The sequence below is a fragment of the Lonchura striata genome, chromosome 6, assembly GCF_046129695.1.
Source record: "Lonchura striata isolate bLonStr1 chromosome 6, bLonStr1.mat, whole genome shotgun sequence".
Classification (NCBI taxonomy): domain Eukaryota; kingdom Metazoa; phylum Chordata; class Aves; order Passeriformes; family Estrildidae; genus Lonchura; species Lonchura striata.
In genome coordinates this window covers 47,690,030-47,715,401 of record NC_134608.1, presented here as the reverse complement: position 1 = coordinate 47,715,401, position 25,372 = coordinate 47,690,030, and the positions used below count along the sequence as shown (strand labels likewise).

The 25,372-nt window shown below is 42.7% G+C and overlaps 1 protein-coding gene across 11 annotated transcripts in view; it reads left to right on the top strand.

Annotated features, from left to right (window-relative positions):
• OSBPL5 (oxysterol binding protein like 5) overlaps positions 1-25,372 on the top strand; it is a 174,434-nt gene that overhangs the window by 142,339 nt on the left and 6,723 nt on the right. For all 11 annotated transcript variants that reach the window (XM_021526752.3, XM_021526751.3, XM_021526753.3 and 8 more), the window contains 10 exons: positions 3,249-3,420; positions 8,530-8,749; positions 12,307-12,491; positions 13,877-13,958; positions 14,594-14,692; positions 15,573-15,669; positions 17,122-17,220; positions 18,398-18,495; positions 20,521-20,610; positions 23,314-23,450. In XM_021526752.3, the coding sequence (XP_021382427.2) occupies positions 3,249-3,420; positions 8,530-8,749; positions 12,307-12,491; positions 13,877-13,958; positions 14,594-14,692; positions 15,573-15,669; positions 17,122-17,220; positions 18,398-18,495; positions 20,521-20,610; positions 23,314-23,450 (1,279 nt within the window). The remainder of the gene's footprint in view (positions 1-3,248; positions 3,421-8,529; positions 8,750-12,306; positions 12,492-13,876; positions 13,959-14,593; positions 14,693-15,572; positions 15,670-17,121; positions 17,221-18,397; positions 18,496-20,520; positions 20,611-23,313; positions 23,451-25,372) is intronic.

The window sequence follows — 25,372 nt, the reverse complement described above, 5'->3', positions numbered from 1 at the left end:
TTCAAACCTCCTAAAAGAATATTATTGTAACATTTTTTTTTGCTTCTTTAATATGCACCCTTTTGGGCTGCCATTCCTCTCTGAAGGAACCCACATCTTACATATCTTCTGATCTAATCGCCCTGTATACAAAAAACCCTGAGTCACCCACTCAAAATTAGAAGATGTGAGAATTGAGGTAGCCATGAAGCTTTCATGCAGTACTGTTACTGTAGGTGACAGACTTTAATTATGTGACCACATTTATTTCTCCCCTTCTGCAGTTCCTGAGGGAGTGAGTAGACTTGTCAGGTAAGCAATTAAGTGATCCAAATGCTAGCATTTTTGTATCATCTTCACAATCCAGAAGAATACAGCTCAATAGAAAGGTCACTCAGATGTAAAAACATTTCATATAGGCCTTTAGCAAGGAAACAGGTTTATCTTGTGTTCAATCCCTGTAATTGAGAGAGCATAATTTTATGGTTTTATGCTGCAATTAACACACCATTGACTTGCAGAGAATGTAACCTTTTTATTTGCAGAGGTAAGCCTGTATTTTCCATCTGGGTTAGTGACATATGTTTGTTTGGATTCACAGCACCACCTGATGGCTGAAGGGCCATTTCTGGGAATTTGGGGATGCTCTGCATCCCTTCAGTTCAGTTTCTGTTAGAAATGAAAACAAGGGTGTACACTGATGCCATTTCTGCTTGCCGCAGGGCACAAGGAATGCTGACTGCTGATGCACAGCAAGTTCTTCTAAAGCTTTGTGTATCTGCCTGGGACTATTAAAATGAATATTTAATGTTTTGGGGTTTTTTATTTTAATTTAAGATCCTTGAATAAGGCTTCAGAAAAGATTCAGGTTTCTCATAACACCTCCCAGGAAGTTATCTGAAGAGTTGGAAAGCCTAAGTATATTGTGTAGAAATTTCCTCTGGAGATGTGGTGAACCCCAAATTTTTGACCAGGCCTGTAAGGTCATGTCAGCACCAGTGAACCCCTGTGGCAGTGGGGTGGGGGTAAAAGAGCTGCCCATGGGTTGTGGCCAGCATGGGCTGCTCTGTCTGCATCCCCAGGGAGGGGGATGTCTTAGGGAGACTTGGGGTCACCCTTGCCTCAGCCATCATAGGATAATGAGTGTACCTGAGAGCTGCAGAGCACTGAGGAGATGACCTTGGTGTTGCCCTAAAAGGGCTCATGCTGCTACAAATCAACCTACCTGTCAAAGCACCTGATTTTAACAGCCTATTTAATACAAAAATATCATGCCATATGCAGCATTTCCAAATGTCAAATCACAGAGTTCTCACTCTGCAGAACTGGAAAAGAAAAGCAATTTTAAAAGTAGAGGAGAGTCAAGGCAGGAAGCCTGAGCAGGAGTGTGCTTCCTTGTGAGGCACAGCCTGAAACAGATTTGCATAGTGGTGGGTTTGGGGGACAAGGAATATGTGGGAGGAGGTGGATTTGTGCTCAGTGCAGCCATTCACTCTAATGGGTTATCCATGCAAATCCTCCACATAGTGAGAATGGCATAAATCTCTGCCTCTAAAGCCTTAATGCAAGAATATTTGTTAAATACAAAATAGTGTGAAATCAATTCCAACACCATTCAACCTGTCTAATCTTTTATTAACCATTATTTGTGATGTTATTATTAAATAATAAGTTGAAGGAATTTATTGGATAAAATTAGAAAAAAAGACTGGGGCTCTGCAGTGTTTGTGGTTAAATGTTCAAGTGCAATTCTTCAAAGATTTGAGATGTTTTTATTTTACTGGTTGCATCTTTGTATCAAAGCAAGCACTGAAAGCCCACTCAAATTTGTAGATATTTCTTTATATGTATGTTCTAGATTTTTTTAAAGCTATCATTGGTCTTGTAGAGCCAAATTTTGGTAATGTTGAAGTTGATGGGATTCTGCCCAGGAGAGCAGCAGGATTCCAGTGAGATTTTTGCATGTGCTTGATGCTGTGTGATAGAAAAGGATTTAATGAAAATTTTGCCAAATGGGACAGGAATTAATGTGGTCCAGGGGAACCCTGTTTGCAGCACTTGCCATTGGTAGAGCAAAATCCTTTGTTTCCTTCACTGCCTCTCAATCACACTTCTAATTATTATGAAATGTATTCTGAGAAGTGTAATGAAGAGCTCTGTTTTACAAGCTTGAAATTAGAGGATAACTCTCTTGATACTTCAATTCTCGAATGTTCAGCTAATTTGCAGGTGTCCTGGCCTCATTAATGACTGCACTACAGGAGCAGGCTATTTTCAGGTGCTTCCAGGAGTACAGCAGCTCCAGCACTGTGGTGGTTGGGCTTTAGCACACAGATTTGTAGCCTTGTATAGATCATTGCAAAAGGAGACAAAGGTCAGCTTGGATTCCTGTGCTTTTCATTTGCTGTCTGTCTGTGGGACCTGTGCAGGCCATAAAGAAATCCAGTGTGGCTGTGCATAGGAGCTGTACTTTGTCTTGGCTCTGTGCCATGTTTATAGCTTCTCCAAAATGGACCCTTCAGGTAAAGATTTTTTTTTTTTTTGCAGCAAGTTAAGAAAAAGTGATGACCCACAGAGATTATCTGATGGACCAGGCAGAGAGAAGGAATAGGAAAAAAAAAAAAAAAAAAGCAGAGAAAGAGGGAAAAAGAACAGCCTGACAACTTTCTCTAGTCTCAATCACTCTGTCATGTATTGAGCATCTTGGGTTTTGATTGGAATGGTGGTTACTGTACAGCCAGCATTGGATTCCTGAGCAGGCTGTGGTTCAGTGATCCCAGAGTAAGCAGGGATCTCTCCCACACAGCTTAGTGCCCTGGCATCTCCCTGCCATTGGGAAGTGCCTGAGGTGGGGATGCCAAGTGGTGAATGTGTTTTAGGGAGTGTGTTACTTGCATACATGAGATGCTGGGTGGTGTGGAAGCACCATATACCTGCACAGATTCCCTGCATCTCAGACTAAATCAGAAAAGGCAATGGGATGTGAACTAGTTGTGGGAGATCAGAAGGGGATGTTATTAGGGAAGAGGGAGTTGGGGTGAGCTTCCCACTGTATCACCATTCAGATGTATTACTCATTCAGCCACTAAAACTCCCATTCCTGGCGAGATAACCTAGGGATTATATGTATGAAAAATATATTCTACCCAGTGACTTCCTAAATTATAATGCCAATGAGCTTTACTCCCCGGCAAGAAGCTTTTGAGAAGCAGTGAATGAATTGTGTTATTTGCTCTGCTGTGCTTAAATAATTCCTTCTGTTTTCACAGGCCGGTGCTGGCTGGATGCTCTGGAGCTTGCCCTGCGTTGCTCCAGCCTCTTCAGGCTCAGTGCCTCCAAGCAGGGAAAGGATGGAGACGTGAACTGCTCGGGAGATTCTGCGCATGCGGGGCTCAACCACCTCCTGCACACCAGTGCTATGTCAGACCAGGAGTTCTTCCAGTAAGATGGGGCTGTTACTCCTTCCTTAATGCACAGAGAGATGGCATATGCTCAAACTTGAGCATAATAAAGCCAGAGTCCACTGAGGAAATTTGTTTAAAAACAGATTCCTGTGTGTTCTGCTGCTGCATCCCTCATTAATGCATGGGCTGGGTGTTGCCACCTAATGCTTCAATGCACAAGCTGGGGGAAATCTCAGCTGTGTTTGTTTGTAATAAACAACTTTCTTCTGTCCCCCCTGCTTGGGCCAGAATGGTGTCTAGGGATGCCAACATGAAAAATGGTTTGCCTGAGTAAAGATTGCAGAATCTAGCTGCTGTAGTTACACAGACACAGTCACTAACAATGTCTGTGTGTTGCTAGCACATATGGCTCTGAGTCTGATCTGTTTTTTAATAATGTGTACTCTTCCCTAGTAGTACTGTGTTATAGTCGGCAGAGTGCACACACTGCATCCTTAGTTTTATAATTACTTTCTCTCTCTGCAGGGGTTTTGAGGGGTGTCCAACTTCTTCCTCGATGAATCAGATAAATTTTTACATAAGGGGAAAAAAGTCCCCACAGCCTCCTTTCTATTCATATTCCTGGTATTAGTGCAGCATTTTGGAACATCAAAGCTCTGTACACATTAAAAAGCCCCAGGCCTTTCTTTTGCTTATAGCTGAATAAGCAATTTCAAAAATCCTCCTGGTATAGACATTTGGCCTTTGGAGTGAGAACTGGGAGAGGTAGTGTCTATTTCTAGTTCTGCTGATTGGAATTTGACTTTTAGAGCTCACAGCAATGCACCATAAGTTATGCAGTTTCTAGGGTAGCAATTCTTGCAGTCTCCAAAGCTGATGCCTTGCAGACCAGGACCTCACCCTTAGGAGCTTTTCTTGGTCTCTGTTATAACAACACCAGGGGTTTGAGTCCTCTTCAGACTGTGCAGGTATCTCTGGCCCCATGGGACCAAAGGGGTGGCAGCATTTCAGCCTGTCCTTTGCCCTGATGAGTTCTGATAATTCCAGCATGTGTTCTTCAGTCCTACTCTTCAGGTTTTTACCTAGAATTTGAAGAGAGCTTTACTGAAAAGCAGTGGGAGAAGAAAAGGAAATCTAGTATCCTACCTCATCATGTGCCCTAGTACTTGTGCTTGTGGGCTTCTTTCATAATACTTTCCTTATGTCTGGAAGTCTCTGTTCTCACTGGGATAATGAATTCAGGAATGCAGTGGACTTGTTTTTTTGGCTGATGGATGTGTGTACAGAAATATACGTAATATTAAAATGGAGCCTGTGGCACTGAGAACATTCAGGCAAACCCATGGCTACTGTAATGGTGCAGAAGATAGGGTTAAAACTGTAGTAAAGTATTTCTTTAGAACATGATGTGTGCATGATGCTTAGGTGATGACTCTGTTTCACCTCTGAGTTGTCCAACATTAAAAGCCTTCTTCAGTAGCAGCAACACACATGGCAGAGTTTTCAGCAGGACAGAGTGCCCACAATTGCAATCAGATATTTCTTACAGGCTCAAATTTTAGCCGAGTCTTGTTCAAGCTGGGTGTTCAGCATGTGGTTGTACACTCTCCTTTCTGAGTCCTACCTCTGTTGGGAATGTGTACCCAAACTCCCCTGTGCATAAATCCCAGGAGAGTTTGAGGAGGAAGAGGACAGGAGGATGACTTGCTGTCATCCCTGAAGGAATGAAGAACATTTAAATAAGGGAGAATGCAAAATCCAAACTGTGCAAGTGCTGAACAAAGTGATTTTGGTTTGCCAGTGACAGTGGCTTCCTCACAGGGATTCAATCATTCTAATTAAATGCTTTCCCTACAGGGAATCTTACCAATTAAATTGGCATGCAGTTGTTAGGGGGCCAGTTAATTACATTTAACTCTATCTTCAAATTAGCCAAACTATTCTGTCAAGAACAGAGAAAGAAAGGGAAGATGATGGATATTATAGGGAGAACAAAAACCCCTTGGGAGCTGGCAAAAGCAGATTTTCTGTTGAGCCAAAGTTGCATTTGTCTGCTGGCTGCTTTGCTCCTTTCCTGCTGGGAGACAAATCAAGATGATACAGTGATTTCAAGATCCATGTCTTTAGTAGCATATAAAAATGAGAGAGAGAACTGTATGAGTGAATGAAAGGCTTAAGTACTGTGTAAATCAGTGATTTTAGACAAGAGACTTTTAGGGCACCAGGCACTCTTCTTTTTAATATGAAGTTATATTTCTTGTGAATTCCATGTCTTATCTCCAGCAGCCCCAGGAATCTGGCTGGTTACTTATTTGCTTTGTGTAGAAGAGCAGTATCAAACCCAAAGAAGTCCTGGTCACCAACTGATGTTTCCAGGAATGCCACTTAGAAAATAAAGCACTGCTGTAAGAGAACTCTAATATGCTGAAACAGTAAATTAGCCATGAAAAGTGCCAGGTTACCCATATTTGTGGTAGAAATCCAGTGCTGACTTTTAGTATAGTCATTTCCCCCCCCCAGCTTTTGGAGTCTGGTCCAAATCTCATTGGAAGCCCCTGGGAAGTCTACATTGATTGGTTGGCCAAGCTCATGGCATGGCATTTGTTTTTAGCATATCACACAGATTCAGTGGTGATTCTCTTTGGAGGAAGAATCTGGTTGCACTTCAGCATCTCATATTTGATCCTCAGAATGAGAAGCATCTGTTTTCCCTTTTCTTCTCCAGAGTAGCTCTGTGGCTCTGGATGTATTAAGTCTTGCCTTGTTTGTGGTGGTGGGTAATCAGTGCACAGTTGAGTGGAATTTCATATGAATCTGATTTCCCTCTTGGAACTAAATATGAAATCCTAAAAAAATACTAAAGGCGGGGGTGGGGGGGGGGGGGCGGGCAGGGAAATGGGGTGGAGGTAGTAGTGAGAGAAAACTACGAAAAGAGTAATTTACTCAATTAAAATTCAAATATTTCCCAAACGTGAAGCAGGTGACACTGGAAAACTTGCTCTTTTTACAAATGTGAAATAGAAACAAGTACTACTCCTCAGCCATGAACTAAAAGCCTTATAATGAACTGTTCTTTCAAGTACTTTTTTCCCAATGGAGAAGACTTTCAGTAGGTCTAGGGAGCAAAACAATCACAGACAACACTCACATGTTTACCTGACCACTGAAAAATTAAGAAATAAATTAGGTATTGAAATGATCAAAACCTAATATTCACCTGGACATATGATCCAGGAAACAACTGTGGTGAGGAATTGTGGGATAATGTCTCCAGACAGCTCTCTCCTCATCTTTTTTCTGCTTTATTATTTTAAATTCATGTGTGTGTAATCTGTGCCTGCAGTGTATTTGGTTATCAGTTATTACATTTGCTGCTTGCTGGCTGAAAAAGAAAACTAACATCCTGGCACTAGAACAATGAAGGCACATAATGTCTGATAGCAAATTATTAGTGCTGGTCATTGACACTGATTTATGACTCTTATTTAGTTTTATTGTACAGTACAACTGTCAATTAAAAAACCTTGTGATTTGTATTTATAAACACTGTATACGTGTGTATATATATGCAGACATACATATATTTACAAATGGAATTAAAAGAAAGATTTTCTAAAGACACAGAAAGCTGTATGATACTTCCAAAAGAACTCTAGAAACTGGGCTCTGCCAGAAACTGAGCTGTGACTGTCACAATGTGGCTTGCTTGGCAAGTTAAAAATCATGAGTTTATTTCAGTGCATAGTTGGAAGTTGAGATCTTCTGAAAAGCTGATGCCAGTTCTGCATTTTGATTCTTCTGTTGCTTTTTTTTTTTTTTTTTAATTTAATCTGGTTCTACCTAGCAATGCCCTAGTTATCTTTTTAAAACAGAAAATAACAAGAGCAGGGAAAAGAGCAAGGTTGGGAACTTTGAGCATTCATCCTTAGCAAAAATTGGAATATGGCCAGAATGACCTGAGAAAATGCTCATCGTAGAGAAGCTTGACAGAACATTCCCATGTACTGAGAAATCTTGGGAGAGGAAGATAGACAACAGGAAGCTACAAAACTCTTCAAGATCCAAGGCCTGTTTAGATCCTCTGAAACACTTTGTATAGCTAGGAATCTTTTTTTATTGCTCTATGCAAGAGCAGTTTTTCATGAGGTCTCAGTTACAAAATTTTCAGAGGAAGGACAAGCTGAGAAGTTCAGCAAATGGGAACTAGGCCAGGCTGTGGAAGAGGTAATGTGTCTGCAGACATGTATGAATAAGGAAAACTGTTTCCAATGATAGATACCACTTGAAAAAAGTGCATTTAGTGAGTACTTTTCAGCAGCTGATCTCTGGCCTGTGCAATCATGTTTGCCATCTGTCATATGAACTACATCTGCTTTTTCAAGTGGAGATGCTACAGGTTACTTGAGAGAGAATTTTTTACATTCTCTAAAGTCTGGATCACTGAGCATGAAGCTTGTTACACCTTCCATGCTTTCCCTTAAGCAGTGTTATAATTTGGGAATTCTTATCACATGCAGTTGTCCACTCCATGCTTTCAACTTCGTTCTTCTACACAGCATCATCTGGGGAAAAGCACATTCCCCCAGAGGAAGGAATGGATGAGGGAGGGGTATGTGTGTGAGAAAATACTTGCTTCTATTAGTTTTTAAATTTGTCTTTTCTAGTGTAGGACTGACTTAGGACCACCCTCTGTTGAAATAAAATAGCAATAGCACTGAAAAGAAAATGTATCCTGTAATGTAATATTTTTCATACGTGCTGCAATCCACTGATTTCTGTAAAGGGAAAAATCTCTCCTGATGGATACTTCAGTTCTCTTATCAGCAGTGTAGAGCTGTTGGAGTGCTTTTGCTCTGTATCTCTCTGGTCTGTGGGCTCCTATTGGAGCCAGCAGCAGGGCTGTATAAGGGTGGATAAATGGAGCTAGCACATTTTGAAAAGTGCAGTTTGGAGGGGAAATTTTTGATGGAAAATATCTCACTCTTTATGTGGTAAAACCCTTGTTATTCAAGAAATCAATGTCAAGACTATTGTGGTCTGCACACCCTATTCTGAGTCCTGGGGGTGTTGTTACTGTGTTTTAAAAGCCTTAAGCAATGTGGCTTTGTAAATCAAACTGAAGCAAGTAAAGAACTGTGTGTTGCAGGTTGAATGAATCAACCCTGGAGAACAACCACCACTTGGAAAATGATGCTTTTTCGGACAAGTCAGAGAGAGACAACATAGAGGAGTCAGAGAATGAAGCACATGAGAACAGCCGGAAGACAAATGAAAGTGAGAGTGATCAGTCAGAAATACAGGGAGAGGTCTCTCCAGGAAGGAAGGGGACCACTTATATTGAACAAGTCTATGAAGAATTTGGAGAGGTAAGAAAGCAAAAATCTTGATTGCTGCCTGTTTCTGTTAAAATGTAGTATTTGTCAATCAGCCTTTTAGCTGTATGGCAGGTAACAGCCAACTTTATGACTTCCGGTGTTATGCAGACAAAGCAAAGCACAGTTTGCTGCTAAATTATGTGGTGTTATCATGTGCTTTAATAATTCTGCATTATGAACAGCAGCTCTGCCACTGTGGTGCGTTTCCAGCATGAGTGATTGCTTTAACCAGTTATTGCATTAAAGATCTGCACAGCATTGGCACATTCATGGAGCCAGCAGGAGGGGGGATTATTGTCCTGGGCATGTGTCCTGGCCAATTAAGGCACTCAGTCCTTGTGTGATACAAAATATGACACTTCCCTTTTTTTTATTATGCATGGAACATCCTTTTTTTTTTGTATCTGAATGGAGCATTTGAGCCATTTGATTGCTAAATGCCAGTTACTTATCTGAAAGCCATTTCTCATGACATTTAACAGCAGGAGGCTGTATTTCTGTTCCACATAAGAGCCTTGCTAGCTGATATCACTGTGACATCTCTGAGGAAGGCAGTGGTAGTGAGCTGGAGCAGCCAAGTGTGCTGTGTGAGAATTGGTCTGAGCTGCTCTAAGCACTCGCTTGCCTGCTGTTTTGAACAAGGAAGCTGATGTCTTGTTGGTGCTTCAAAGAAACACACTGCTGGAAAGCTATTTTTTTTCTTAGAGTCACAGAATTGTAGAACGATTTACATTGGAAAAGATCCTTAAGATCAAATCCAGTTATTAACTCAGCACTGCCAAGTCTACTACTAAACCATGTCCCTTAGCACCACATCTACATGGCTTTTAAGTACCTCCAGAGATGGTGACTCCATCACCATCTGTTCCAGGCCTGTTCCAATGCCAGACAATCCTTTCCACTGACATTGCTTGAGGCCACTTCCTCCTCTCCTATCACTTGTTACCTGGAGAAGACACCAACATTCACCTCTCTGCAAACTCCTTTCAGGCAGTTTTAGAGAGTGATATGGTCTTCCCTTATCCTTGTTTTCTTCAGGCTAAACCACCCAAGTTCTCTCAGCTGCTCCTCACAGGACTCATGCTCCAGACATCACCAGACCTTTACCCTTTTCTTTCAATGTTTTCCTGAACATGTACTACTAATATTGACCAAAAAATATAGTCAAATATATTCTAATTACACCTAGCTTCTCTTTAATGCATTTTTTCTCTCAAATCCCCTTGTAGATAGGCAAATGGTAACTGAGTTCAAACAGGAGATTTTGAATATAGATGAGTAACTGAGCAGCAGCAAAATGAAAGCAAATTTAATTTCTGTCAACTGCTTATTCTGAAATGACCTTTCTTCACATGACAAACTTGTCTTAGAAGTGGTGGTGGGACAGGCTGATATTTTGGTGTTTGAACAAACCGTACAAGCTACGCTGATGTGTGTACGTGGGTGTGTGTGAAAGAGAGAGATCGCTGCAGTTGTACATTGAAATAAGGAAAAAATGCACTATAAACCAAGTGAGAAAGACTTGTGTTTCTGTTGGAGAGTGACACTTTGTGTGGCATTAAATAAGTCTCTCTGTAGTGTGTCTGCTCAGGCACAGGTAGCATCCAGTGGGCTTGCAGAAAGAATTGCCATGTGGCGTTGGCCAATGGGTGTTTTGTAAGATTTCAAGAGGTGGGGCTGTCATCACCTGGGCCATGCAGGTAGGACTGGTTGTTGAGTCTCAACTCACTGATGAAAGGAATGTAGAGAAAAATGGATTTTGTGAAATGATGTAACTCCCCTGGGTGGAGATGTATCAAGGTAAACATGTGCCAGAAGTAATGTCAGTCATCATCTTAAACTGAAACTGCCCTCGGCCTGTGTGTGCAATTCAGGTGTGGCAGGACAAAGGTCAGAGACTGGCAGTTGCATCTTCAGCCTGGCTCTGAGGGCTCATTTTAAACCTGTGCACATGGGTAGGTGTGACGCTGTGCTCTTGGAAGGTGTTTGTGCATTTGGCATTCCAGTTTTGCCTTTTTTGCAGTTGGAATGTGAAGGCAGAGACAGGTGTCAGAAGAATTTTGAGACTGCAAAAGTTGGTCTAGATCACAAAAGAGACACTTCAGTAGGTAGATTGATAACAGAAAAAAAACACATTTTTTTCCAAGCTTGTAGTTTAAACAAGTTATAAAATGAGTTATTATTTGAGGTTGTTCACATCTTCCTGCATCTTTTTCTTTTTCTATTTATGTCCATCCTGTGTGCAGTGATTCATTCTGAGTAACACTTTGTCCAGCAATTTCAACATGGCATTAATTTATATTGACAGTACCTGCATACTTGAGAACCTGGATAAATAATGAGAGTTCTGACACACCTCTGCATTGTGAGCCCTAGGTGATGCTGTGGTATTCCATTTCTCCTTGGAGGTTTCAGGTGTGAATTGCATCAGACTGTCAAAAGAAGAATGGTACAAAAATTGAAAAGCAATAGAGTAACAGAGCTTTGTTGTTCCTCAATTTGAAATTCCCTCAGCCTGCAAGCTCTGCAGGACTGGTAAACTTGCTGTGACTGTAGGGCTGATTGGGAGGCAACATGGAGGCAATGCTCAGGTGTTAAAAAAGAATGTTTAGTGATTTATGCCACCTGAAAATCCTGTTGTGCTGTGCTATGCCCTCTCCCAAACCACAGTCCATTCCAAAAGTGATCTGTGCCCTTTTTCTCATAGAAATCTCTTGCCTAAAATCAGTGGGAGCCTAACTATTCTCTTTCACTGTTAAATTATGATGCCTAGGATTCATTAAAATTGAATTTTGTTTGAAAATTTAATTTACCTTCCTTAATGCTGTGAAAGGCCCATTCCTCCACGTTGCACATTTTGTAGACCCATTGAATGCATAGGAACTACGTAGGGCTGAAAGCACAGCATAACCCCTGGCTTTTTTTACCTACACTTCTGCAAAGTGCTCTGAGCAGCACTTCCAGGTGCTGAAGTTTTTGTGCCTCTCACCTGGCAGTGGGGCCCTTGCCATATTGATACACAGTTTGTCTTGTCTAGAAGTTGCAGGACTGCATCTGTTCTCTGTTGATTACTTGTTTACCTCCTACGTTTTTCTACATCTATCCTCATGAGTCTTACAATCTCTTGTTTGTGGAGAATGGGACTGAGAGGAGCTGCTTCTGTGCATCCCCCAGGGATGCTGTAACAGCTCTGGGCACATCCACCCCTCCTGAGGGCTGCAGTGCACAATCCCCTTGGCTAATGTTGGTCCGTGCTGGCCCCTTACAGCCCTGAGGTGTGTGGAGGCAGTGCCCCAGGAAGGAGCACAACAGAGCTGTGCTCCCCGCCTCGTGCCACCTTCCCAGACACCCAGGGCTTGCTGCACCACTCACTTGATTGCTTTGGGGATTCATTTCTACCGAGACATGGCTGATGTCTCTCTGCAGAGGTGTAGGGAGAGCATTCACCCTTGTGCCTGGCATTCATGGGTGAGCTTGGACCCCGGAGAAATACACCCACAAGTTATGGTTTTCCTGTTGCTGCCCTGAAGTTCCCTTTGCCTCTGTAGACAGGGGAGTCGTCTCAGACAGAAACCGTCTCTGAGGAGAACAAGAGCCTGATGTGGATCCTGCTGAAGCAGCTGCGGCCTGGCATGGACCTGTCCCGGGTGGTGCTGCCCACCTTCATCCTGGAGCCTCGCTCGTTCCTTAACAAACTCTCCGACTACTACTACCATGCCGACCTGCTCTCCCAGTAAGCAGCGCACACGGTGGGCCCGACCTGGGCACTTTTCCTTTATTGGTGAAAATACCTCTGTGTGTGTGCCAGAAAGGCTCCCAAATAATACTGAAGTCACTGGCTTCAACATAGCTCAAGCCAGGCACCAGCTGCAGTGAATTTTTACAGATAGACTGCTGCCAGTGAGGGGCAAGGAAGGAAAGGTTAAACTCCAGACAAACCCACCTGTGCATATGGACGTGTTTGCCGCTGTTGGCTGGAACTGATGGGAATTCAGCCAATGCCTTGGGAGTTTTGCACAACAGAGCTGTGCCACCTCCTGGTGTGCTCGTGTACATACACGGATAGGGGCGTAGGACAGAGAGCAACCAAAATTGTCAGGCACTTCTGTTCCCCAAAGCAATATAATTATGATGGTTGATAAACAAATAAGAAACATCTTTTAAAAACATAGATGAGAGAGGCCTGTTGGGAGCAACAGAGTAGAAAATAGGAAATGTTCTGCTGCCAGATAGGACCTGCCTTCTGAATGAGATATGCCTAGTGGATTGTAAAACCAGGATGTACAATATTCTAATAGCAGCAGTAGTTGCTCGTTTTTATTCCACTTTCTCTGGATAATTACAGAATCATAGTATTTTCAAGCCTTGGTTGTGGTATTTCTATCATCTGAAGATAAAGAAATAGTTCTCAGTGCTGATATGTAAGAAGACTTAAAGAGGCTTGGAGGTTTCAATAAAAAAATTGTTTGATTTGTGGTTCGGATGATCCTTCTAAATGCATTTTGCAATAACTTACCCAAACTGATTTTTAAATCTGACTAAATGGTTGGAAATATCAGGAATGCCTTTGGTGTGGTTTACTTCATCTTAGAGCATTGTTTGGAGGTGCTGGCTGAGATGACTTTTTGAAGTCCCTTCCAACCTGAAGTATTCCATGAAGTCTCACAGTACTGATAGAGTTCATGGAGGACATCAGCTTTAAAGATCTTTTATGAAAGAGGAAAACAAAGAAAAAGAGACCAAAAAAAAGTCTTTGAGATGGCATAGGTTTATTTTTATGACTCACACTATTCTACTAGCTGTGACTCAGTGTGAGAGGTGATCCCACATTAACCTACTCCCAATGTCCAATCAAACCTGATACACTCCAGAAATTTTATTGGTCGTTTTGCAGAAATGCAGGGCAAGGAGTGCCATTTGTTAACAATTTGTGTTGTGTGACGTACGCTACTAAAAAATATGTATTTCTGCTGGGAGACACCTTTTTCACTGGCAGCAGCCCAGAAGTTACTTCCCTTTAGTTGCAGGGAAATAGATTGAAATTGATGTTATTATACTGCTAGGAAACTAATGTGATGTGTGACCAGTATAAAGAATGTTTTATGTTCTGTTCTGCAGGGCTGTTCTTGAAGATGATCCGTACACCCGAATGAAGCAAGTGTTGAGGTGGTATCTGTCCGGCTTCTATAAGAAGCCAAAGGTAAAATGAGGCATGAAATTGGGGTTGTAATGGGCACTGAAATCTTCTGCTGTGGTTTTGTTTAATTTCTCTGTTGCCTCTCCTTTGAGACTTTACCTCTTCTATTGCTCAGAAGACTTTGACCATTACTTTTAAAACTGGGGTTGCATTTGGTTTCAGAGTAGACAGTGAATGCAAAATAGTGACAATCAACCTCAGAACCTTTGCACTGGACAATTAGCAAGTAAAACTGGTCTTCAACAAGTAACATGCCCTGGGATGCAAGGTTTTTCCCTTTGTTGAAAGCCAGGACTCCTTTCTCTTTTCAGGCCAATTAGTACCACTGTACCATGTCCCCACATCAGTGTGCCTGCACTTGCTGTGTATATTAGCAGCAATAAGAAAGTTTGATTGTCTTGTAAGGTTTTGATTGGGCAGTATTAAATATTAAAATGGTGGGAATAGAAGATTAATCCATGGCTCAGATGAAAATATTAGATTAGATGGATATGTAACTAGTTCTTCAGTTTTTATTCTTATGATTGACTTTGTCTAAAACATCCAAGAAAAAAAATTACCGTATTGTTTTGTGGCCAGCTATAGCATTGGATTGCAAATCTTCATTTGTAGCAGGTTTTGATTACTTGGTTTTTCAGGGAATAAAAAAGCCATACAACCCTATTCTGGGAGAGACATTTCGCTGCTGTTGGTTTCACCCCCAGACGAACAGTCACACATTTTACATAGCAGAACAGGTGAGTTGCTGTTTGGATGCTCAGCTGTTGCAAACACCAGCCTGCTTGCACCTCCATGCACAGAAACACATCACTCATCTCACCCGAGGAAAGGAACCTGGAGCTCTGTGTAAACAGGCAGAGCAGAATCTGGGGTAAACTGGCTGCTGATCTTTTTTCTTTGCAGATTTACAGAAATTATGTGAGGCTTGGTGGGTACTCAAGACTATAACAGCAGACCTCCCATATATGACATCAGTTTCTTCTATAAAGACCTTTCCCATGGGATTCTGCCATTCTGTTTTCCTATTGTTAATAAAATGAGAGTTGTGTTGCCTCTGTTAAAAGAATCATAAAACACACAAACAAATCCTTCTATCTTTTTATTTCTGAATTTTCTATGATGATTTTAATAGGAGTTTAATGAGGGTTTATCTCTGTCTTTGTGATTAAATGAAGGACACAGTTCATAAGTTAACTGGCCTGACAAAGTGGATTTGGGAATTTATAGTGTTAATAAGGGATCTGAGAACAGTGTAGTCTTTGGTAAAGGGACTCCCAGTTTCACATACATTTTTCCCCCTATTTGATTAGATAATTTTAGCTTTGTTAAAACTTTTATTTCAACCACTGCATGCATTTCATGGAAGTTATTCAAATGCTGCACTAAAGTTCGGTACTTTTAATTTAATGTCTCAAAAACCTTACACTCTACCTGTTGGCCTGAAACTGATCTCATGTGCACAAGCTCAAGAAAATACAGGGTGGGGGGGAAAGATTAGATATATAATGCTCTCATAAATAATGGTGTCATGCATTGTGTTCCCCCTTTATTCTGCACCCCCACTGTGCTTGGCCTGTGCAAGCAGCTCTAAATGACCCCTGCCTGTTTTTATCCTAGGTGTCCCATCATCCACCAGTGTCAGCTTTTCACGTCAGCAATAGGAAGGATGGATTCTGCATTTCTGGCAGCATTCTAGCTAGGTCCAAGTTTTATGGTAAGGCATTAAGTCTAGGCCTCTCCCAGGTAATGTTGTGACATGAGTTTTGGCTTGTTTTTCAATGGTCCCTGAGCATGTTGAGAGTTAGGAACAAAGAAATGGTTGACAATTCTATCGCCAGGATAGCCTAAGTTCATGTCTTGGCTCTTCTGGGTCTTCCCCATTTCCACCATTTCAGTGTGACATCACTCTGACGTTAAATAAAAAAATCAGAGAGAAAGACTGAGTTTTAAAAATCTGTTTTTCAGAAGGCAAAGGCTCACAATAACATATAGGATTTTTGTATGCACTTGGTATGTGCTCATGGATGAGTTACATTTTGGCTCTCTGGCACTCAGCCAGCAAAGACAAAAGTCTCTGAATAGATCTGAACCTTTATGTGGTTCCCAGACTCCTGTGGGGTTGAACCCCAGACCTTCAAAATGTCCTCCAGTCATTTAATATCAATGGAAACAGCACAACTCCAGGCTCCAAAACACTGTTGCTCTTTGAGATGTTTTTTGTTTAGATAAACATTTCTTAATTACTGTCCTCTGCTGAGCGTGTTTGCTAAAACTCTTTAAGATAGTCTTTGCTGTCCTTCGGGCAATTTCATTTTTTACTTGGGATCATCCCCTGTTGTAGCAGACCTCCCGTTAGGGTTAGAAATGAGCCAAGACACAGACTCTTATTTAACAAAGTAAAAAGGGTCCTGGTTTATTCTTCTTTATAACTTAGCCATCCTGACTCTGACTACAGCAAGTTCCTACTGTTGGCTTCTCTGACTGACTGACTGGTGGCTATTCCTGCTGGAACATGACTGCAAGTATTTCCTTCCTGCCTCTGACTGCAGGCTCCAACTCTATCAGACCCAGACCGACCTTGCAGCAGCAACTCTTTTCTTTGTTTTGGTCTTCTTCCTCAGGGCTCCTCTTATCTCTTCAAGGTCTTCTTCCTCTAGGCCTTTTTCCTCAAGGATCCCGCTGACAGCCCAACTCAACCCTTTTATCACCCTTACCTTTATTAGTCACAGCTGTGACCCATTGAGGGCAAGGCTGCTCTTCTTTGGTAATTAGTACAGCATTTGCTCTTCTTTGGTAATTTGTACAACATTAGTACAATTTATCAGGGGCAAGGTTACTTGTAATCCCTTCTTCTGCGTCTACAATCCACAATCAGCGACTTGTAAGAACTGGAGGACCTGAGAAACTTCTAAACTCCCACTAATGACCTGTTAAATCTACTACTCTTTCTGCAAGAGGGGCTAAATGCCAGAACAGATTAGAGCAGCTGAGTTTGTTAGAGCTGCCTGCCTCCAGCTGTGCATGATTTGCAGGGTCCTAAATTTTGAGAATTTCATCTTTTCTTTCATTAGTGACCTACATTTAAATGGAAATGTTTTTTCTAAAGTAGGAGGAAGGGCAAAGTATAACATGAATTTTTTAATGTGTTTGTTTTTTTAAATTCTAGGCAACTCACTTTCTGCATTGTTGGATGGGAAAGCAAAGCTTATGTTTCTAAGCAGAGGGGAAGACTATATAATCACTATGCCATATGCCCACTGTAAAGGTAAGGTATGACCCTTCAAATATGAAGCAAACAGTAACAAAATGCTGTCTCACTGACTAACTTTGCATTGGCTCTCCCCTCTCAAGTAGTGGACACCACAGGGCCTGGTAACTCCAGAGTCAAAGCACTCAGCAGAAGACCTTCACTAATCCTCACTGAAGTCTTTCTGATTTACCTGTGCAGCCCAGGAGAGAATTAGGCCCATCAGTGTTAGTTTTCATACTATGCAGAAACAGAAAAATACTGCATATATATACTGCAGATAAGATGAAAAGAGCAAGACTACATTTCTGAGCTCCTTAGGATAAAAAGTTTTTATTATGTTAACACTGAAATTGCTTGATATATTTTCTGTCTTTTTGAGGATAAAGGAACTTCCTGCCTTCTCTTGCTATTTCTTTGTTATTCTAATCATTGTACTTCTCAGAGGATGAGCTGCCTCAGTGAGGCTGGTATCTGCTGCTGGTGAGGCTCTGCTCTGTGGAGCCAGTGTGTGCTGAGGCTGGGGTGTGGCTGCTGATTCACTGCTCCTCAGGAAGCTCTGTCTGCATCATTTGCACTGCAGAGTTAAAATCAGCAGTCAAATCCAATTTTGGGAGTTGAGTATTTTTTAATTTGTCACACTGACTTCCAAGTTTATATTTAGAAGGGCCTCGGTACCTGAAAACAGTAACCTCATAATATCATGCTCTCTGTGAAGTATTCATGTGCATAAATCTTCTTCTTACCAATTTTTCTGCAAAAGACCTCCAAATGGTAAACATGTGTAAAAAAATCCCTACATGACCTCTAGTCTCCCAGATTCTGGTGAATCCCATTACAGCTTCTCTCTTCTTCAATCACCTAAGAGAACTGACTGTTTCTGTTTAAGCACAAGTATGAGTGAGGTTGCTGGCATAACTTTCTTTATTTTTCCTGTGCCACTTTCAGCTTGCCACAGGTGCACCTGTGAGTCAAGCTGTTTCCTGGCTGGTGTTAGAAATGGGGAATACAGGTTCAGGGGGAGATTCTTCATGCTTATAGTAAACAGCCATTTTGTAGAAACTCTAATTCTGTCTTTTCAAAACTTTAAGCCAAGTGATGAATTTCACAGTGTGTCAGCAAGAGACAGGTTGACTTGAGAAAGCAGGTTGCTTCCCCTGGAGCCTCTCTTAAGCCTCTGGTTTTTTCCTTTCAGGACTTTTATATGGTACCATGACAATGGAGCTTGGAGGGAAAGTTACCATTGACTGTGAGAAAACTAACCACAGGGCAGAACTGGAATTCAAGCTAAAGGTACGATACACTGTGGCCCCATTTTGAGCATGTTTTAGGCTTGCCCCTGTGCCCCAGGCAGGGTTTAATCATTTCTGTACCAGAAATATATGTGAGCACCAGAGTGGGGCCTATCTGGAGAGAAGGTGTCACCCTGCCATCAGTTTTGCCTCATGCAATTCAAACTGACCCCAGGAAGCCTTAGTTTTACATGACTTTTTCACTGCAGCTGGCTACTGGCCGAATTTTGTTCTGAAAGTTTGGCAATGACAGTGTGGCTTCTGTTTAAGCAGGGATAATTAGTTTTGCTTGCAAAACATAGTGAGTGTACAAAGAACTCGGAGGCAAATTAGGATGTGGATCTTTGGGGTAGCTCTCCAGCAGCCATCACATCTATACTTGTACCTTGCAGGTGTTGTGGTAAGCTGCACCTTGTGTTTCTCAGGGCTACAGGGCTACTTTGCCCTGTTGGCAAGGTGAGAGCCCGTTGTCAGGCAGGTAATTCTGAGTGGCTGGCACACTGACAAGTCCTGCACTGACTTTTTTATGTAGCTAGTCGCTCCCCTGGAAAGGCTGGTGATGCAAATTCATGGTATGCAGACAAAATGGAGACATCTTTGAGCATTCCTGTTACTACATGGGTTAAAATTTAGGAGGGAAAGTGATAACTGTAACTTTCTTTGGGCAGTTAACTTGATTTTTAAGGAGCATCCCTTTCTTTTCTGCTCCAACAAACAATTTCTTGCCTGTGCATAAAATGAAAGGAGAACTGAGAGACTGCAGGACTTCAGAGTTGCAGCCTTAGCCAATATAAATGTGAGAGATCACTGCAGTTAGGGGAATCTTTTGTTAACTGTGAGTTGCTTGAGGGCAATAATACTTTTCTGTCTTTATTTCCCCTACACGGGAACTCTTGCCTCCTGTACTTCCCTGACATTTACACATACTTGTCTTTAAAGCCTATTTTTCCTGTAGACCTGGTGTACTGTGTTGAGGCCAGTGGGATATTTCTGTGACTTGGGTGTCATCTCAAGCTTCAAAACACTTTGGAGCCTGAAGTGCTTCCTTTCTGGCTTTAAGACAGTATGAGTCATCCAAACATGTTTCAGAAAGTCACCGTGATGTAATTACATGCTCTGCTTTGACCAGTTCTTAGCTGTCTATTTTAGTAGAGCTGTGTGAAGTTGCAGGCAAACCCCTTAACTTGATTTTTAATTTGGATATGTACCAGTTCTCTGCTGGATTGCAGGAACTGATGTTTAAGATACATGTGATTATTTTATCCATGGCTGTTGTGTGAAATTAGGGTTTATATTGTTATTTAACAGACATATACATACATAAAAGTATGTCTGAACAAATGTTTTCAGAAAGTGCCTGCAAAAATGTCTGAATGTGTGTGTTCTGTGAATAGAATAGCTGCACACACTCTCACTGTCATTTCTTGTATTTGGCAGCCAGGAGATGGGCGGAAATTTCCATTGTTCTGAGATTTTTTTTTTTTTTCCTTGACTGTGGAAATACCCTTTTTCTATGGTTTGTGGTTTTTTTTTTTTTTTTTTGCTACTAACCAGAGCTGCTTCACACTGGAGACTTGACACACATGATGTCATCAGCAGTGCCACACTGTCGCTTTCTCATAAACAGGAAGAGTGCTGCTCCTTTTCTTTGGGCAAGGGTGCAAAGGCTGTGATTCTGGACAGTGGGAAGGAGTTGTCCACATACACTTATCCTGATCTGATGTCTGGCTGAGAATAAATAAATGTATTTCCAATAAAGATGAGACCGTGCACACGTTGAATGTTAATGCAGCTTAAAGCTTATCTCCCTACCTGCAGCTACAGTCTTTGTGGTATTACAAACAAAAGGAAGGGAGCACAATGTGAGACAGTCAGAATCTACATTATTATTCATTCTGCCTTTCCCCAGAAATACTGGAAGTCAGGCCGTTGCACTTTCCTTCCCTCCTGTTGCATGTCTGTGTTTGGCTCCCTTCCAGTCCTCACTAGACTGACCACGTTTGCTGTTTCTCTTCTCCCCTGACAGCCGTTCTTCGGTGGCAGCACGAGCATTAATCAAATCTCGGGGAAGATTAAATGTGGAGAAGAAGTGCTGGCGACTCTCACTGGACACTGGGTAACATTTGATAATCGAAGTTGCTGCCAGGTTATGAGCCCGTGGCTGCAGGGTTCGAGGGAGGGCTGGCAGCCCTTGGCAGGCTCCCTGCACTGGAGAGGGCACTGTCCTGTCCTGCCTCTTCCCACCAGCCCCAGGGCATGCAGCCATCACAGCCTGGGCCACACCTCTCAAGGTACCTCTGGAGGTCATTTACTCTTCAGTAGTCCCATCCATCTGCAGTGTGAGGAACGCTGCCCTCCCAGAGCCTCAGGAAACTGGGAACAGTAGGAGGGGTCTCCATCAAAGGCAGTGGGTCTGTATTTAGGGTCTGAGGCTTAGGGCAAGCGCTGATGGCAGGAGATAGTGTGTATTAGGTGTGATTTCGAAGATCTTGAGGCTGTCTTTTTTCTGGTGTGTACTTCCCCAGTTAGACTGGCATCAGGGAAGAACTTAGAGGGTTTTGAATTCATTATTTTCACAACAAACCTTTAGAAGACAGTTACTACTAGCCTGTTCACCAGCTGAGGGACAGAAACATCAATTCAGCAAGGGTGTTATCTCTATTACCAGCTCAGAACAGTCAGCAGAGCATCTGGCACCTTTGTGCACCCAGTATACACAAGTGATTCACTCAGAGCCAGCCTCAATCCAGAATCCAACAACAATAAAGTTGCATGGTGAAAGATGTTGTCCAATTTTGATTGGAACTCTTGGTACCTGAAACAAAAGCAGTGACCCTTGGCTTTGGGCTGAACATCTGGGTATTTCTTTGAGCAACATTTGGGCATCTACATGATCATTACAGTTTGTCCGTGCTCCTTTGCCAGTCTACAGAAATTGCCACTTCCGAGACAAGATTTGTCTCATCCGAAGGAGATGCTTAAAGTATGCCAGGTGAAATGTGCCTGGATAAAGCCCTTACTACATTGAGGTCCTAACCATAGTGTAGCTTTTGGTACTGGACTTGTCCTGTCAGACATTCTGTCTTTTTACCTAAAAAGCTAATTACCATTTTGAAATTGGGAGCTTTTCCCTTTCTAAGCATGTTCAAGGGATTTGCTCTATTCTGAGCTCCCTGTCGTGCAGGATGAGCCCTGTCATTGATGACTTGTGCTGGGCTGTGGGGTACCTTGTCTGTGGTGGGTCCTTCCAACACCCCCTGTGAGAGCCCATCATCCAGGGGCTCTCCTGAGCCACAAGGCTGAGTGCTGCTCAGCTCTCAGCCTTCTGCTTACACCTTCCTTCCTTGATCTTTGTCCTGGTTGTTTGTGGTGCACAAACTACAGTGGTGTATAAAAGAAGTTAAATGGCTTTGGAATGGTGGCTCTGTAAGCTGCTGCTTGCAGCTGTGTGCTGTGAACAGTGTTGGAATCTGTGGTATTGATGATTCTGAGATTGTAGAAAGCCTCTGTCTTTCAGCCCCATTGCCAAAGCAGAAGCCATAATTTGTCTGTGCTGGTTTCAAGGTTGTTTATTCTGTTTATCTCTAACATGTTCTGCTGCCCTGCCGCAGCTCTGTCCTGCAGGGCAGCGTGTGGGGCTCTGCCCTCAGTGGGATGTTACAAACATTAAATACCAGAAACTCCCTGGGCTGGATTTACAATAATGTGCCAATATCTATCATCTGCATTGAACAGTGTGTCCCCAGCCTAAACCAATAGAAAAATGCCAACACTACAGTGAAACATGGAAGGCATGAAGAAGAAGAAAAAGGACAAGACACACCCAATTTCTTCCATCTTGTCCCCTTTGTACCCCTTATCTAGAATCCTAAAATTTTACTTTTGCACCTGTGCCACACTTAATTATTACTTCTATCAAACACTCAGAGCTTGTAATTCATCCTGTAAGATTGAAAACTCTTTTCCATGGGCAGAGATCAGAGACAGTGTCTCTGGGGGCTCTGTACAGGGGGGTTCCTGACCCCCTGCCAGGATCCCAGACCTTCCAGGGCATCCCTCTGGCTGCCCTGGACTCCCACACAGAGGAGCTGTGTGCAGTGGGGTAGGGATTGTGTTGGTTCTCCTCCCTCCCCACTGGGAGTACTGGCCTCCTCTCCTGGCTTTTCTCTGACACCACCCAGTTTCCTGATGGAAATCCTTGCATCTGAATGGTACATTCTGTGCCTCAGGACCTGAAAACCCACCTGAATAAAGAAGGGAAGAGACTGCTTCTCAGTCCTAAGCTCACAGCAGCAGCTGAATGCTTGTATATATGCTTATTAGAAATGCATATATTGGTGTTTGATAATGCCTGCCTACCTCATCCTTTCCTCACTGCGGGTCTCTTGGAGACCTGGGATCAGTCCTGGAACTAGCATATTGGAACATGGGAGAGGAAGTCCTGAGGGAGACTGTAAAAAGGAGCTAGGGATCTTTTTATATGTGCTGGGTGGGAGGTGGGAAGAACAGTGGTGAAAGAATAATATCTTAGGGTTTCTGTGGGCACTCAGGTCTAGGGACAAGACCTAAGAGCAGGAACCAGGTCCCTTTCTACTCTGATTAATGATAAATGCAGCCACTGTTTCTGGCAATGCCGTGCCTCATTCACTTCAGAAACTTTCAGGAAGTGTTCAGTGAGATTTTATGGGATAGGGGGAGAAAGAAGCCTCCTAACTAACAGGTATCCCTTATCATCATCCAGGAGCAGCTTTAATTTATCAGGATTAATTTCTGCCTCGGTTTTCAGATTGTCATGAATTCATTTCATTTTCCTTCTCAGGATGGAGAAGTGCATATAAATGAGCTGAAAAATGGGAACACAGAAATGTTCTGGAACCCGACCAGCGAAGTGCGAAGGCAGAGGTTGAAGCGCCACATTGTGCTGTTTGAGGAGCAGACGGACTTTGAGTCAGAGAGGTAGGGAGCTCGGGGAACATCTCACTGCTGTTCTCTCCTGGGAGCAGGCTTCTGATCAGCAGGGCTCCTCCAATTCCTCAGCACAGCCCTGGAAAGGCAGTGACCTGCTTTGTCAGCACGTATTACCCAGCCATTTACCTGTTTCTTTCCAGACTATTAACTCTGGAGTGTTTCCATGAAGTACAGCTTTGAAATCGACCTGGGCTGAGAAATAGTGGAGGCTACATTTTATCTGCTTAAAATAACAATTCTGCCTGGACTCCAGAGATCTCTCTAACTGCTGGAGCATTTTATAAAAGGGCAGGATGTCATCCTGAGGTTGGATACCTTGTTAAGAAGGGTTATTTCAACCACAAGCTCTTAAAGTAGATGTAGGAATTGTGGGAAGTCCTGGCATCCACAGAGCAGTACTTTGAACCACATAACAGGATTTTATGAATTAATGTAATTAAACGGATGTTTAACCCTGCCTCCTAATCTCAGCTGAGATCTCCAATGCAGTCTGCACCAGACTTTGTAAGGGTGATCTAGGTTACCTAAAAATGTAGTTCTGACACATAACTCAAGTTTGACCCTGGCTCTGGATGCCAGGTGCTTATGAAAGTCACTCACTCATTCACTCATCTCTGCAGCTGGACAGAGGAGAGAAAATTTAATGAAGGGTTCATGAGTTAAGGACTGTGAGAAAATACATGTCAGTTACCATTGAGGGCAAAACAGACTCAACAATAAAATAAATTTATTGCTAAAAAAATCAGACCAGGATGATGAGAAGTAAAATAAGCCCCTAAAACCACCTTCCCCCCACGCCTCCCTCTTTCATAGCTCTACCTCCTCCCCCACTGTCACAAGAAGAGAGGAGGATGGGGGTTTCAGACAGTTCATCACCCATTGCTTCTCCTGCTGCTCAGGGAGGAGTCCTTCACTGCTGCACTGTGGAGTCCCTCCCACAGGATACAGTTCTCCATTAACTTCTTCAACATGGCTCCATCGCAGGAGCAGCAGCTCGCTGAAAACTGCTGCAGTGTGAGTCTATCCCATGGACAACAGTCTTGCCCAGACTGCTGCAGAGTGGGTCACTCTTCTGCAGGGTCCTTCATGGACAGGCTTCTCCACAGGCTGCAGAGGAATCTGGGCTCTGGCACCAGGAGCACCTCCTCCCCCTCCTTCTGCACTGACCTTGGTGTCTTCAGGGCTGTTCCTCTCACATGGTCTCACCCCACTCTTCTCTAGTCACAATTAAAACTGTGCCACAACCTTCCTTTTGATTTCTTCCTCAGTATGTCATCACAGAGGCATTTCCACCATTGCAGCATTGAACAGCAGCATGTCCATATTTGGAGCCATCAGGACTCTGCCAGATGTTGAAGAAGCTTCTGGAGCTTTTCACAGAAGACACCACCGTAGCAGCCCTGTTGCCAAAAACCAGGCCATGCAAACTCAATACACTTAGGAAATGGAAGAAGTGAATAATACACACTGTACAGTTGTTGAGCAAGAGTTGAGTAAAGCCATCCAGTGGAGCTGGCTGGCTTCAAACAAATTGGTTGTGCTTCCTCTCCACTACAGTCAGCCAGCACCAGCCAAAACCCCAAGCCAGCACATGCAGTTGCTTCCTGGCTTACATTACATTGTCCACTTCTCTGTGGACATCTGACTTTGGTGTTGCATCACATCACCCTAAAGAGATTCCCCTTTTTATAAGTAAAGAAAGGAATTGCATGAAAATAAAAAACACATTAAGATGTTTGAAGAAGTTTGGACAGCAGTGGGCATTATGAGCAATAAAGTCTGTATTTGTAACTTACAGAGCAGATTTGTTAACTCTGCAGAGCAGGGCGGTCCACAGCACATTTTTCTCTTAATCTTCAGAAGAAGATTCTTTTAAAGAAGAATCTTGGTCTTGTGGGCAAAGAATCTCC